Source organism: Oncorhynchus mykiss, chromosome 6 (assembly GCF_057628025.1).
Source record: "Oncorhynchus mykiss isolate SJ-2025 chromosome 6, ASM5762802v1, whole genome shotgun sequence".
NCBI classification, from domain to species: Eukaryota; Metazoa; Chordata; class Actinopteri; order Salmoniformes; family Salmonidae; genus Oncorhynchus; species Oncorhynchus mykiss.
This window is the reverse complement of record NC_143027.1, coordinates 52,510,807-52,526,295: the sequence shown is the minus strand read 5'-3', so window position 1 is coordinate 52,526,295 and position 15,489 is coordinate 52,510,807. Positions and strand designations below refer to the sequence as shown.

At 41.7% G+C, this 15,489-nt stretch overlaps 1 protein-coding gene across 2 annotated transcripts in view; it reads right to left on the bottom strand.

Moving 5' to 3' along the window:
• Positions 1–15,489, bottom strand: part of mapk8ip1b (mitogen-activated protein kinase 8 interacting protein 1b) — a 118,152-nt gene that overhangs the window by 57,382 nt on the left and 45,281 nt on the right. For both annotated transcript variants that reach the window (XM_021606791.3, XM_021606793.3), the window contains 2 exons: positions 15,049–15,160; positions 1,071–1,325 (listed from right to left, as the gene is read on the bottom strand). In XM_021606791.3, the coding sequence (XP_021462466.1) occupies positions 1,071–1,325; positions 15,049–15,160 (367 nt within the window). The remainder of the gene's footprint in view (positions 1–1,070; positions 1,326–15,048; positions 15,161–15,489) is intronic.

Below are 15,489 nucleotides of genomic sequence, written 5' to 3'. Positions count from 1 at the left end.
AAACTGATGTATTTATTATCGATTCCCATTACTCTTCCTGGGGTCAAGCAAAATTAAGGCAGTATACATTTTTTTAAACATTACAATACATTCACACAAGATTTTACAACATATTACGTGTGTGCCCTCAGGCACTACCACATATCCACAATACAAAATATGTGTGTATAGTGTGTATGTTATTGTGTGTTTGTATTTATGTGTCTGTGCCTATGTTTGTGTTGCTTCACAGTCTCCGCTGTTCCATAAGATGTATTTTTATCGTTTTTTTTAATCTAATTTTACTGCTTGCATGTTGAGTACATGAGTGTTTATTATAGTAACACATTATCCTTATTTGCAGTTAAATGACAGTTAAATAATATTGATTTTAAAATACATTTTTGTCCAATATAATATAGGAATCACTCCAGTACCCAAAAAAGGTTGGGAACCACTAGGCTAGATTGTAGCAACCTCATGATGGGCATAGGGAAACATGTTGTATCATGTAGTAGCCTAAACCTATCGATGTTACATTGAGCTGGGGGAATGGAATATGAATGACAGTCATCCAATATGCTGTAATAGAAATAAGGCCATGTTCATTAAAAAAATATAATTCCTCCCTCATCTTAAATGGCACCGACCACCACTGATACAGTCACATGCCCCAGTCACACACATACACAGTTGTCACACACAAAAGGAGATGTGTACCAAAAGAACACTCTCTCTCCTGACAATCCCACCCATTGTTTCAACCAGCATAACACTCAGAGAAAAACAGACATGGTGTCTAGGGGGGTGATATCATCACAGCTTTGTCCCCACTGATTTTCTACACACATATAGACTAGATACAGTACAGAATATCAGCTTTGTCCTCACATTCTCGTACATTTTACTCTATAATTTCATTCATCCACCCCTCCATCCTTCCAGCTATCAATATTCATTCAGTTGTCACAGAGGTTAACGAGGAAGAAAGAAAAGGGGACAGCGAGTGGGGTCAGCCAGCAGAAGGAGGGAGGTGGGTGAAAGGATGGGAAGAGTAATAAAGGGATAACGGAGGGTTCATTTGGACTCACCTGAGTGCGTGGCACCATGGGGAAAAGGTTAAGGGTCGTGGGTCTCTTTGGCCGGTATATATTCATGGTTACTAGAGGGTGGTCCTCGGTTACTGGCAGGGGTGCTGTGGAAGATGGCTTAGATGACTCCTTGTCATCGCGGTAACCATCGGCCCCGTCGATCAGATCCAAATGGAGTATCTCGGCCTGGAGCTGGCCGACAGCACCCAGCTCCTCCTTCCCCACCCCACTATTGGTCCCCTGCCTCACACAGCCCTGCAGGGATTGGAAGATACTCACGTCAGTCCAGAGAGAGAGAAAGGCAATGGGAGCTACAAGCAGAGACACACAAAGGGAGATAGAGATTGAGAGAGACAGAGGAAATGGAACAAGATGAGAAGGTAGAGAGAGAGCAAAGGATGGAGGAAGGAGAAAATAGGGGGGAAGGGGGATTTAGTTGGCCAATTAGAGGCTGATCTGACATCAGCCTGCACACTGTCACTGCCAATGCTGAGCCACTTATAACAGGGAGAGAAAGAGAGAGAGGGAAAGAGCCAAATGGAGAGATCAAGGCAGAGAGACTATTCATTGCAGCAGTTTGTTTACTGACTGTATCTACCTTAAGATATATAATGTTCATTTAATTATTGTTATTTGTAAACAATGAAGTTATAAAGCCTTATATTCTGGGTTATGATAAAGACAGTCATTAGGGTAACCTCATGAGGCATTAATAGGTTATATTCTTCAATAATGAATGGGAAAATATTAAGAATTGAAATGATGACTGAACAGCTTCTCAATTCCCAGACTGTAGCTCTAATGATACCAGAAAGAGACACCCAGGGCAGGTGTAATATGTTATGATGTGGACACTATTCTGCACCTACAATACATACTCCTATCTCAGAGCTATATAAACTATATACACATATGTGGTGCTTCTGAAAGCCACCTACATCTTCCAAAAAATCTGAACATAGTCCTTTAAAACCAAATTTAAATCAAATGTATTTGTCACAAACACATGGTTAGCAGATGTTAATGCGAGTGTAGTGAAATGCTTGTGCTTCTAGTTCCGACAATGCAGTAATAACGAACGAGTAATCTTACCTAACAATTTCAAAACTACTACCTTATACACACAAGTGTAAAGGGATAAAGAATATGTACATAAAGATATATGAATGAGTGATGGTACAGAACGGCATAGGGAAGTTGCAGTAGATGGTATTTAGTACAGTATATTCCTTTTGAGATTAGTAATGTAGGTATGTAAACAAAGTGGCATAGTTTAAAGTGGCTAGTGATACATGTATTACATAAAGATTACAGTAGATAATATAGTGTACAGTATATACATATGAGATGAGTAATGTAGGGTATGTAAACACTATATTAAGTAGCATTGTTTAAAGTGGCTAGTAATATATTTTACATCAATTTCCACCAATTCCCATTGTGGCTGGAGTTGAGTCAGTGTGTTGGCAGCAGCCACTCAATGTTAGTGGTGGCTGTTTAACAGTCTGATGGCCTTGAGATAGAAGCTGTTTTTCAGTCTCTCGGTCCCTGCTTTGATGCACCTGTACTGACCTCGCCTTCTGGATGATAGCGGGGTGAACAGGCAGTGGCTCAGGTGGTTGTTGTCCTTGATGATCTTTGTGGCCTTCCTGTGACATCGGGTGGTGTAGGTGTCCTGGAGGGCAGGTAGTTTGCCCCCGGTGATGCGTTGTGCAGACCTCACTACCCTCTGGAGAGCCTTACGGTTGTGGGCGGAGCAGTTGCCGTACCAGGCAGTGATACAGTCCAACAGGATGCTCTCGATTGTGCATCTGTAGAAGTTTGTGAATACTTTTGGTGACACGCCAAATTTCTTCAGCCTCCTGAGGTGTAAGAGGCGCTGCTGCGCTGTCAGTGTGGGTGGACCAATTCTGTTTGTCCGTGATGTGTACGCTGAGGAACTTAAAACTTACTACCCTCTCCACTACTGTCCCATCGGTGTGGATGGGGGGTGTTCCCTCTGCGGTTTCCTGAAGTCCACAATCATCTCCTTGTTTTGTTGAAGTTGAGTGTGAGGTTAATTTCCTGACACCACATTCGAGGGCCCTCACCTCCTCCCTGTAGGCCGTCTCGTCGTTGTTGGTAATCAAGCTTAGCACTGTAGTGCCGTCCGCAAACTTGATGATTGAGTTGGAGGCGTGCATGGCCACGCAATCGTGGGTGAACAAGGAGTACAGGAGAGGGCTCAGAACGCACCCTTGTGGGGCCCCAGTGTTAAGGATCAGCGGGGTGGAGATATTGTTACCTACCCTCACCACCTGGGGGCGGCCGGTCAGGAAGTCCAGTACCCAGTTGCACAGGGCGGGGTCGAGTGAGTGCTACGGGGCGGGGCGGTAGTCGTTTAGCTCAGTTACCTTAGCTTTCTTGGGAACAGGGACAATGGTGGCCCTCTTGAAGCATGTGGGAACAGCAGACTGGGATAAGGCTTGATTGAATATGTCTGTAAACACACCAGCCAGCTGGTCTGCGCATGCTCTGAGGACGCGACTGGGGATGCCGTCTGGGCCTGCAGCCTTGCGAGGGTTAACACGTTTAAATGTTTTACTCATGTCGGCTGCAGTGAAGGAGAGTCCGCAGGTTTTGGTTGCGGGCCGTGTCAGTGGCACTGTATTGTCCTCAAAGCGGGCAAAAAAGTTAATTAGTCTGCCTGGGAGCAAGACATCCTGGTCCCTGCCACATACCTCTTGTGTCTGAGCCATTGAATTGTGACTCTACTTTGTCTCTATACTGACGCTTAGCTTGTTTGATTGCCTTGCGGAGGGAATAGCTACACTGTTTGTATTCGGTCATGTTTCCGGTCACCTTGCCCTGGTTAAAAGCAGTGGTTCGCGCTTTCAGTTTCACGCGAATGTTGCCATCAATCCACGGTTTCTGGTTTGGGAATGTTTTAATCGTTGCTATGGGAACAACATTGTCAATACACTTTCTAATGAACTCGCTCCCCAAATCAGCATATTCGTCAATGTTGTTGTTGGAAGCAATGCAAAACATATCCCAGTCCACGTGATCAAAGCAGTCCTGAAGCGTGGAATCAGATTGGTCGGACCAGCGTTGAACAGACCTGAGCGCAGGATCTTCTTGTTTTAGTTTCTGTCTGTAGGCAGGGAGCAACAAAATGGAGTCGTGGTCAGCTTTTCCGAAAGGAGGGCGGGGGAGGGCCTTATATGTGTCGCGGAAGTTAGAATAGCAATGATCCAAGGTTTTACCAGACCTGGTTGCGCAATCGATTTGCTGATACAATTTTGGGAGTCTTGTTTTCAGATTAGCCTTGTTAAAATCCCCAGTTACAATGAATGCAGCCTCAGGATATGTGGTTTCCAGTTAGCAAAGAATCAAATAAAGTTAGTTCAGGGCCATCGATGTGTCTGCTTGGGGGGGAATATATACGGCTGTGATTATAATCGAAGAGAATTCCCTTGGTAGATAATGCGGTCGACATTTGATTGTGAGGAATTTTAAGTCATGTGAATAGAAGGACTTGAGTTCCTGTATGTTGTTGTGATCACACCACGTCTCGTTAATCATAAGGCATACACCCTGCCCCTCTTCTTACCAGAAAGATGTTTGTTTCTGTCGGCGCGATGCGTGAAGAAACAAGCTGGCTGCACCGATTCTGTTAGCGTCTCTCGAGTGAGCCATGTTTCCATGAAGCAAAGAACGTTACAGTCTCTGATGTCTCTCTGGAATGCTTCCCTTGCTCGGATTTCATCAACCTTGTTGTAAAGAGACTGGACATTGGCGAGTAGTATGCTAGGCAGTGGTGTGCGATGTGCCCGTCTCTGGAGCCTGACCAGTAGACCGCTTCGTTTGCCTCTTTTACGACGTCGTTGTTTTGGGTCACAGGCTGGGATCCATTCCGTTGTCCTGGGTGGAAGGCAGAACACAGGATCCGCTTCGCGAAAGTCATATTCCTGGTTGTACTGATGGTGACTTGACGTTGCACTTATATTCAGTAGTTCTTCCCGACTGTCTGGCATGCGTTTGCAATGTAGTTGGGCAGGAACACCACCACAACCTGAGGATCCTGATGCCTGGCATTGCATTGGCCAATCACAATTTTTTTGACACAGGCATACTAGACATGAACATAAAATTTCTATGCACAAAAGTATGTTGACACCTGCTCGTCGCACATCTCATTCCAAAATCATGGGCATTAATATGGAGCTGGTCCCCCCCTTGCTGCTATAACAGCCTCCACTCTTCTGGGAATGCTTTTCACTAGATGTTGGAACTTTGCTGCGGGGACTTGGTCGGGCACTGATGTTGGGCGATTAGGCCTGGCTCGCAGTCGCCGTTCCAATTCATCCCAAAGGTGTTTGATGGGGTTGAGGTCAGGGCTCTGTGCAGTCCAGTCAAGTTGTTCCACACTGATCTTGACAAACCATTTCTGTATGGGCCTCGCTTTGTGCACGGGGGCATTGTCATTCTGAAACAGGAAAGGGCCTTCCCCAAACTGTTGCCACAAAGTTGGAAGCACAGAATCGTCTAGAATGTCATTTTATGATGTAGCGTTAAGATTTCCTTTCACTGGAAGTAAGGGGCCTAGCCCGAACCATGAAAACAGCCCCAATGTTTCCTATGGAGATTGCATGGCTGTGTGCCCAATTTGATACACCTGTCAGCAACGGGTGTGGCTGGAATAGCCGAATCCACTAATTTGACGGACGGACAGACGGGGGGGGGGGGGGGGTCCACATACTTTTGTCCATATAATGTATCCTGTATGTGTATGACCAAACACAAGCTACAAAAGGATGGTTTACCTTCATAATGCTAGAAGGTTTTTGAAATAGAAGATACCAGTTCTATTATGAGCTGGGTGGTTTGATTCCTGAATGCTGATTGGCTGACAGCCGTGGTATATCAGACCGTATACCAAGTGTATGACAAAACATTTTTTTGTACTGCTGTAATTGCGTTGGTAACCAGTTTATAATAGCAATTAGGCATCTTGGGGGTTTGTGGTATGTGGCCAAGGGCTGTATCCAGGCACTCCGCGTTACGTCGTACATAAGAAGCGTGTTCCAACGCTGCATATATTTTCAGCAATGAATCTTGCAGTAGTTGAGATAAAACTGTTGCCATGGAGATAGGTTTCCTTTTCCTCCTTGTCCATGTTTTCGTTGGCTCATGCACACCCACACTCCACCGATATGCCCCCTCCCTCTCTCCTCCATCACCCCCTCCCATGTCCCTCCTTCTCTTCATTTTCTCTGCTCCCTCCATCCTCCCTCGCTCATCTCCCCTCCCTTCATTTTGCTGTTTCTTCTAAAACAAAGAGGTCTCTTTGAGGAATAAAAAGTCAGCTGTTTGTCCTCTCAGCAGTGTGTGTGTGTGTGTGTGTGTGTGTGTGTGTGTGTGTGTGCGCGCGTGCGTGCGTGCGTGTTCAGGAATAATGCATAGGAATAAGGAATAATAGCCCAATTCAGCCCTAACATTTTGTATTTTACTACATCCAAACAAATGACCGCAAATCAAATCCAATTGCCCTGCACTCTAATGAGTAAAGGTTTACCTACACAACCACACGTACATGCATGCACAATAATAAAACATAATTAACAAATGTATTGAACTTAGTAGAAAGTTAATTAAATGTTTTAAACTTAATTCACGTAAGATATTAAAAGAACGCAACAGTGATTCTAATTTCCTGCAACTTTCTGCAAAAGCATGCATGCACACAAGTCATCTCTCACTCTTCACAGACATAGCATCGGGGACAATGATGAGTGTGTGTGCGCATGTTTCTTTGTGTTGGTTGGATGTGTTTCAATTAAAAATATATATATTTATCCTTTATTTCAGTGGTACTCATTTCTTTGGACACTTTCTCACTCCAACTTATCAAACAAGAATTTATGCACAAATAAGTTAAGCACAAAGAAGAATGATGAACTCCATAACAAATGCAAGCTCTCATTTGTTGTGTAGGCAACTTTTTGCTACACTGCTAATATTAGCCCCTACCTGTGTGATATATCCAGTAGATGAAGACAAAAACTCTGTTTTATGAGACAATAAGAAAATACTCAGTTATTGTAGCAGGATATATATGACAAGTAAAACTATTTGAAAGAAGGAGCCTAAAACAAGAATGCATTTTGTTTCTTATTTTTCTAGGCCGAATAGTTCAAATGGCTAGATTGAATGCAAAGCATTTTACAAATAGTGGCAAAGCATTTTACAAATAGTGACACATTTCTCTCCCAGAGACAGCAGGCTACCACATTTGTAACTGTAAGTAGGGCTTTTGTTGAGTCTGTCTGATATAATTAATTAAGCAGCCAATATTAGCAGTAAGTATGCAGCGATACGCCATCGCATCTGGTTTCAGCTTATTGGGACTATAATTTGTTTTTCAACAGGACAATGACCCAACACACCTCCAGGCTGTGTAAGGGCTATTTGACCAAGAAGGAGAGTGATGGAGTGCTGCATCCTCCAACTCAACCCAATTGAGATGGTTTGGGATGAGTCGGACCGCAGAGTGAAGGAAAAGCAGCTCAGCATATGTGGGAACTCCTTCAAGATTGTTGGAAAAGCATTCCAGGTGAAGCTGGTTGAGAGAATGCCAAGAGTGTGCAAAGCAGTCATCAAGTCAAAGGGTGGCTATTTGAAGAATCTCAAATATAAAATATATTTAGATTTGTTTAACACTTTTTTTGGTCACTACATGATTTCATATGTGTTATTTCCTAGTATTGATGTCTTCACTATTATTCTACAATGTAGAAAATAGTACAAATAAAGAAAAGCCCTTGAATGAGTAGGTGTTCTAAAACTTTTGACCAGTAGTGTTTATACTGTATATACAGTGCATTCGGAAAGTATTCTGAACCCTTCATTTTTTCCACATTCTGTTACGTTACAACCTTATTCTAAAATGGACAAAAAAAACTCATCAGTCTATGCACAATACCCCACCTTTTTGCAAATTTATAAAAAATTACAAACAGAAATAGCTTATTTACATAAGCATTCAGACCCTTTATTGCTTTATTTATACAGGTTATCCTTTACATAGTCAGGGTATAGTTTATCGTCCAGTCATGTCCATGTGGCCTGTGTTCCTATAATAGTGTAGATACTATAATGAAATAATATGATTATCCAGCAGTCTTCACTTCTTCGTGTGTGATACAGTTGGTGTTTCTCAAAATGCATACTACGATGCTCCAAGCATGAAAATTATAGCATGCAAATGGTTGGAGTATGAATCCAAATCAAATTATGCAAGACTGAGCACGGAGGGCACTTCTTGGATGAGTACATAATTTCTACACACTTTGAAGAATGAATCGATGGCATCCGTTATCGAGCTGAAGAGAGGAAATAAACTCAGAATTTGGAATGAAATGTTGCCAATTTACATCTTATATGTTTATGTGTTTATTTAGGCATGTTAGGGAACACCCCCCTGAAATGGACAAAAATTAATGGGAACATATTGGCACCGTACGAACCATATACACGGTGTCCAATACCACTCAATTGGACGTTGTTTCATTCAAAGTTGATTGCAAATGCCAAGTGTAAAACTGCAAAAATCCAATAGATGGCGAGTGCGCTCCACCGTAACTTTTCATATTGCAAATGTAAAGACCCAAAAGTAACATTTTGAAAATTTGAAAATTTTTTCAAAAACGTATCACCCCCTTAAAAAAGTGCATTCTGGACAGTTTTTCGAAATTATTTTGATTTTTTCTTAATTACACATGTATAAGAACTGTATGAATATACTTTTGTCAAATTTTATTATCATAATTTTTTATTTTTTATTTGTGGAGATGGTTGTCCTTCTGGAAGGTTCACCCATCTCTGCAGCACTCCACTAATCAAGCCTTTATTGTAGTGGCCAAACGGAAGCCACTCCTAATAAAAGGCCCATGAGAGCCAGCTTGAAGTTTGCCAAAAGGTATCTAAACGATTCTCAGAGCACGAGAAACAAGACTCTCTGGTCTGATGAAACCAAGATTGAACTCTTTACCCTGAATGCCAAGCTTCACGTCTGGAGTAAATCTGACACCATCTGCACGGTGAAGAATGGTGGTGGCAGCATCATGCTGTGGGGATGTTTTTCAGCTGCAGGACTGGGAGACTAGTCATGATCGAGGGAAAGATGAACGGAGCAAAGTACAGAACCTTGCTGAAAACTTGCTTGAGAGCGCTCAGGTCCTCAGACTGGGGTGAAAGTTCACCTTCCAACAGGACAACGACCCCAAGCACACAGCCAAGACAACGCAGGAGTGTCTTCAGTACAAGTCTCTGAGTGTCCTTGAGTGGCCCAGCCAGAACCCGGACTTGAGCCCAATCAAACATCTCAATTGAGGAGAAAAGGCACCTTTCAATCGTTCTCATACAAAACCATCTCTAATCACAACCCTGTACAAACAAACCCCTTCCTCATCTCAAAGACCCATCTGTACATCTCCCCCAGCCTTTTGACTTTGACAGATCATTCTCGTCAAGAGTAGCCCTTGGTGGTAGATTTTTCTAGGTGTGTATTTGTATTGTGTTTGGAGAATCTGCAGAGAGAAGAATGAGGTGATTGTCTACTGTTGTAGTCTTGATTTGATATATTTCAGTTTCCCTTGCTAGTTTCTGTCCCACAGTTAGGTTGTTTAACTTCTTAAGTTATAGGGGGCAGCATTTTCACTTTTGGATAAATAGCGTGCCCAATTTCAACTTCCTGCTACTCATGCCAAGAATATAAGATATGCATATTTTAGAAGATTTGGATAGAAAACACTCTTAAGTTTATAAAACTGTTTGAATCATGCCTGTGAGTATAACAGAACTTATGTAACAGGCAAAACCCAGAGGACTAACCATTCAGATTTTTTGTTGTTGTTGTAGTTCTCTGTCTGTTCAGTGAGTTCTCATTGGGAAACTATATTTCGTAGGCACCTGTTTTCAGTTCCTGCAGCTTCCACTGGATGTCACCAGTCTTTTGAATTTGGTTGAGGTTATTCCTTTGTGCAATGAAGAAGTACGTCCATCTAGGAAGTGGGTAACACTGTTGAGAGTTGTGCAAGACTTGAAAAGTAGCGTTAGTTTCCTCTCGTCCTCTATTGAAAACAGATAGACCCGTCTTCAATTCCATCGATTATTAGCGCTTAAAAATACCTAAAGTTGTATTACAAAAGTAGTTTGAAATGTTTTGGCAAAGTTTACAGGCAACTTTTTAAATATTTTGTAGTGACATTGCGCAATTTGGAAGCTGTTAATCTAACAAAAGGACCAATTGTGATGTTTATGGGACATATTGGAGTGCCAAAAAAAGAAGCTTGTCAAAGGTAAGGCATGTTTTATATTTTATTTCTGCGTTTTGTGTAGCGCCTGCAGGGTTGAAATATGCTACTCTCTTTGTTTACTGTTGTGCTATCATCAGATAATAGCTTCATATGCTTTCGCCGAAAAGCCTTTTTAAAATCTGACACATTGGCTGGATTCACAACGAGCGTAGCTTTAATTTAGTATCTTACATGTGTGATTGAATGAAAGTTAGATTTTTATATCATTTTATTTGAATTTGCCGCACTGCATTTTCCCTGGCTTTTGGCAAGCGTCCCCTATACCATAAGAATATAACAGTAAGGTTTGTCCCCTCCCTCATGCTCATGTACACAAAATGCTGTTGTGGGGTATTTTTCAGCAGGGCACTGTGAGTTTACAAAGTGAAAAGGAGTAGATTAAATTGCTTACATGGTCTGGAAGGTACTCTGTGGTCCTCAGGCTACATCTACCCACCTGTAACTGCATTACACAAACCCATACAAACACTACCTGTCACGTTCTGACCTTAGTTCCTTTGTTATGTCTTTGTTTTAGTTTGGTCAGGGAGTGAGTTGGGGAGGGTAGTCTATGTTCTTTTTTCTATGTTGTGTTTATGTGTTTGGCCTGGTATGGTTCGCAATCAGAGGCAGGTGTCGTTCGTTGTCTCTGATTGAGAATCATACTTAGGTAGCCTTTTCCCACCTGTGTCTTGTGGGTGATTATTGTCTGTCTAGTGTTTTCGACACCTTTCAGGACTGTTTCGGTTTTCGTTTATTTCACGTTGTTATTTTGTATTTTCAGTGTTCAGTCAGTAAACATCATGAACACATACCACGCTGCACATTGGTCCGACATTTCTTACTCCTCTTCAGAGGAGGACAAATAATATCGTTACACTACCAAAATCATGTTTATGCCATTATTACTGTAAATGTAGATATCTTAGCCGTCAAATTGTAAATATTTTTGCCAACTTTCCTTCAACTTGTGCAGAGCAAGGGGTCGTTAGCACATGCTGGTAGAATCAGATTACGTACCACCAACAAGAAAACACACATCAGTACACAATTGAACCTCCCCACTAATGGTATTGATCTGTTCAACACTGGTCCTAGCAATCGAATTCTACGCTTCTATGCTTCAATCATGTAGACTGGATTTGTTCCGCATAGTATCGGACAATAACATTGATGAATACGCTGATTCGGTGAGCGAGTATTAGCAAGTGCATCCGTGATGTTGTACCCATAGCAACTATTAAAACCTTCCCCAACCAGAAACCGTGAATTGATGGCAGCATTCACGCAAAACTGAAAGCGAAAAGCACTGCATTTAATCAGAGCAAGGTGACCAGAAACATGACCGAATACCAACAGTGTAGCTACTCCCTCCGCAAGGCAATCAAACAAGCTAAGTGTCAGTATAGAGACAAAGTAGATTCGCAATTCAACGGCTCAGACACGAGAGGTATGTGGCAGGGTCTACAGTCAATCACGGACTACAAAAAGAAAACCAGCCCCGTTGCGGAAAACGATGTCTTGCTCCCAGACAAACTAAACAATCCGCTATCAAAACCTGCAAGCTCTTCTTCACTGCAGCCAACATGGGTAAAACATTTAAACGTGTTAACCCTCGCAAGGCTGCAGACCTGACTCTTTCGTTTAAATCAAATCAAATTAAATAAAATGTTATTGGTCACATGCAGATGTTATTGCGAGTGTAGCGAAATCCTTGTGCTTCTACAGTAGTTCTGACATTGCAGCAATATCAACAAGTGATCTAAAATTTCCACAACAACTATCTAATACACACAAATCTAAGTAAAGGGATGGAATAAGAATATGCACATATAAATATATGTATGAGCAATGAACGAGAGGCCTCGGCACAATGCAATAGATGGAATAAAATACACTATATACATATGGGATGAGTAATGCAAGATATGTAAACATCATTATTAAAGTGGCATTAATAAAGTGACTTGTGATTCATTTGTTAGAGTCGTCATGAATATCAAGTCTGTATGTAGGCAGCAGCCGCTCTGTGTTAGTGATGGCTGTTTAACAGTCTGATGGCCTTGAGATGGAAGCTATTTTCAGTCTCTCGGTCCCAACTTTGATACACCTGTACAGACCTCGCCTTCTGGATGGTAGCGGGGTGAACAGGCAGTGGCTCGGGTGGTTGTTTTTCTTGATGATCTTTTTGGCCTTCCTGTGACATTGGGTGCTGTTGGTGTCCTGGAGGGCATGTAGTATGCCCCTGGTGATGCGTTGTGCAGACCGCACCACCCTCTGGAGAGCCCTGCAGTTGTGGGCGGGGCAGTTGCCATACAAGGCGGTGGGTGATAAAGCCTGACAGAATTCTCTCAATATTGTGCATCTGTAAAAGTTTGGGAATGTTTTAGGTAACAAGCCAAATTTCTTCAGCCTCCTGAGGTTGAAGAGACGCTGTTGTGCCTTCTTCACCACACTGTCTGTGTGAGTGGACCATTTCAGTTTGTCCATGATGTGTACTCAGAGGAACTTAATTCATTCTAAAATCATGTGAATCTCTATACTGTAAATACACACAGATGAAGTCCATTCAACATATTGTGTGACTTATTAAGTCATTTCTGTTCCTTGAACCTATCTTGCCATATAGCAAAGGGTTCATATACTTATTCACACAATACATTTCCACTTTCTACAGAAGCCCTGACACCCAAGGCAAAAAAAAAGTTCAAAAACGTACACTCTTGGAATTTTCTCGTTTGAACGATTTTTATTTTTTTGTATCTTGTTTGAATGACTTAGTATGTCGTTTGAACTACTTATTATCTCATTTGAGCGACTTAACCCATTACAGTCGAAGCCTTGCCTAAACTGGGGAGTCTACTAAGATTTAAATAATTTTTAAGAAGGTCAAATCAAGTATAATTTTGCTATTTCATTTAGAATTTTAAGACCCCCTTGAAGTATAAAAAATAAAAATATGAAAACATAATTCGTTTTTTTTAAGTGTATTTGACCTTAATGCTATTAGCCAATACAAATGCATTGAATAACAGATGCACTTACATGCAGTGCATTCGGTAAGTATTCACACCCCTTGACTTTTTCTCCATTTTGCAAATGGGTCTGAATAAATAAAAAAACTGTTTTCGTTTTGTCATTATGGGGTATTGTGTGTAGATTGATGCGGAAAAAAAGGCAATAATCAATTTACAATAAGGCTGTAACTCAACAAAAAGTGGAAAAAGTCAAGGGGTCTGAATAATGTCTGAATGCACTGTAGAATAACAGAGAATCTCCTCCCCCAAAAAATCGAAATTAAGATTGTTCTGACGTGTCTGTCCTCTATCTGAGAGATATAAGAAAGATCAGGAAATGTTGTTTTGTATTTAACCCCAAATTTTGGGCACTAAACAGTCTCCATACACTGTATATACAAAAGTATGTGGACACATACAAATAAGTGGATTCAGCTATTTCAACCACACCCGTCACTGACAGGTGTATAAAATTGAGCACACAGCCATGCATCTCCATAGACAAACATTGGCAGTAGAAATGCTCGTACTGAAGAGCTCAAAGTGGAAGTGTACCTATGATGAAAATTACAAGCGTCTCTCATCTTTTTAAGCGGGAGAACTTGCACAATTGGTGGCTGACTAAATACTTTTTTGCCCCACTGTACAAGCCTAAGATCACCATGCCAAGCGTCAGCTGGAGTGGTGTAAAGCTCGCCGCAACTGGACTCTGGAGCAGTGGAAACATATTCTCTGGAGTGATGACTCACGCTTCACCATCTGGCAGTCCGATGGACTAATCTGGGTTTGTCGGATGCCAGGAGAACGCTACCTGCCTGAATGAATAGTGCCAACTATAAAGTTTGGTGGAAGAATAATGGTCTGGGGCTGTTTTTCATGGTTCGGGCTAGGCCCCTTAGATATCCTATTTCCAATAGCACCGATGATCGCAACCTAGTAATTTTAAGCCAAAGCAACAACAAAAAATATATTTGAAAGCATCCTCGAAAAGGGTCACTGGAGACTGAGAACCATGCGCAGTGAATGGATTTGGTGGACAGGCTGCAAAATAAATCCTTGCATCGCAGGGATCAACTTGCTGTGGCAGATTTATAGCCTCCTGCAGTATAAATAATAATAATAATAATAATAATAATAATAATTAAAGCTGCAAGCAGCGTTGCCGATGTTCAGCTGTGTGCCCACTGTGCCACCATCAGGACACATTGCCCTAGAATGAGCAATTGGTGTCAGCTAAAGGGGATTTTGACATAGAAACACCAGATTTTCAGCAGTTATTTTATATAATGTTGATTAATAACTATGAAACTATAACCATTTGACAGCAGGAAAGGGCTACATGTTTTCTTATCCAGGACTGCTGACGCAGACCAATTCGGCTATTTCAAAAACTTCAAGCCAATCAACTGGGTAAAACAAATTCTGAGGTGCGCACAGATTACCTGGACAATATTGTTGTGTGGAGTTGTTTTTATTAGCGGGAAGTATTTAAACTGCTATTTTAAAGTGGTGTTTTAACTCTCTAGACCATTATATGTGTGTGTATGTGTGTGTGTTTGTGTGTGTGTGTGTGTGTGTGTGTGACTGTCATTAAGCAACTGCAGGTTTGAAGTGCTACTTTACCTTAATCTCTAGGCCCATGTAGTTGAGACTCATCCCACACTCATCTGTGATCTCAGTGATCTCAGACAAGTCGTCATCTTCAAACTCATTCAGGCTGATGTCATGGGTCAACCTGGGGAGAGAAGGAGAGTGGAAGGAGATTGGGAAGGGGGTGAGATAGAGTAAGAAGACACAGGGAGAGGAAATGTTAAACTCTATGAACCCTCCAAAGCGCAATATATTTCTGTACAATCTGTCTGATCAATCTAACTGAACTTTGACATCTTCATTGACAGCAACTGTCGCTAACCCCCATGATGGACGATGTTGTTTAAAAACAATTGCCATCTATGATGTCTATGACAACAACTGAGAGTTAACATAAGATTAAAATAAATCAAATAAAGTGCAGAGCGTGTTGGAATATTTTTCAAATATTATTACTAAAACCGTCGCAAAGGT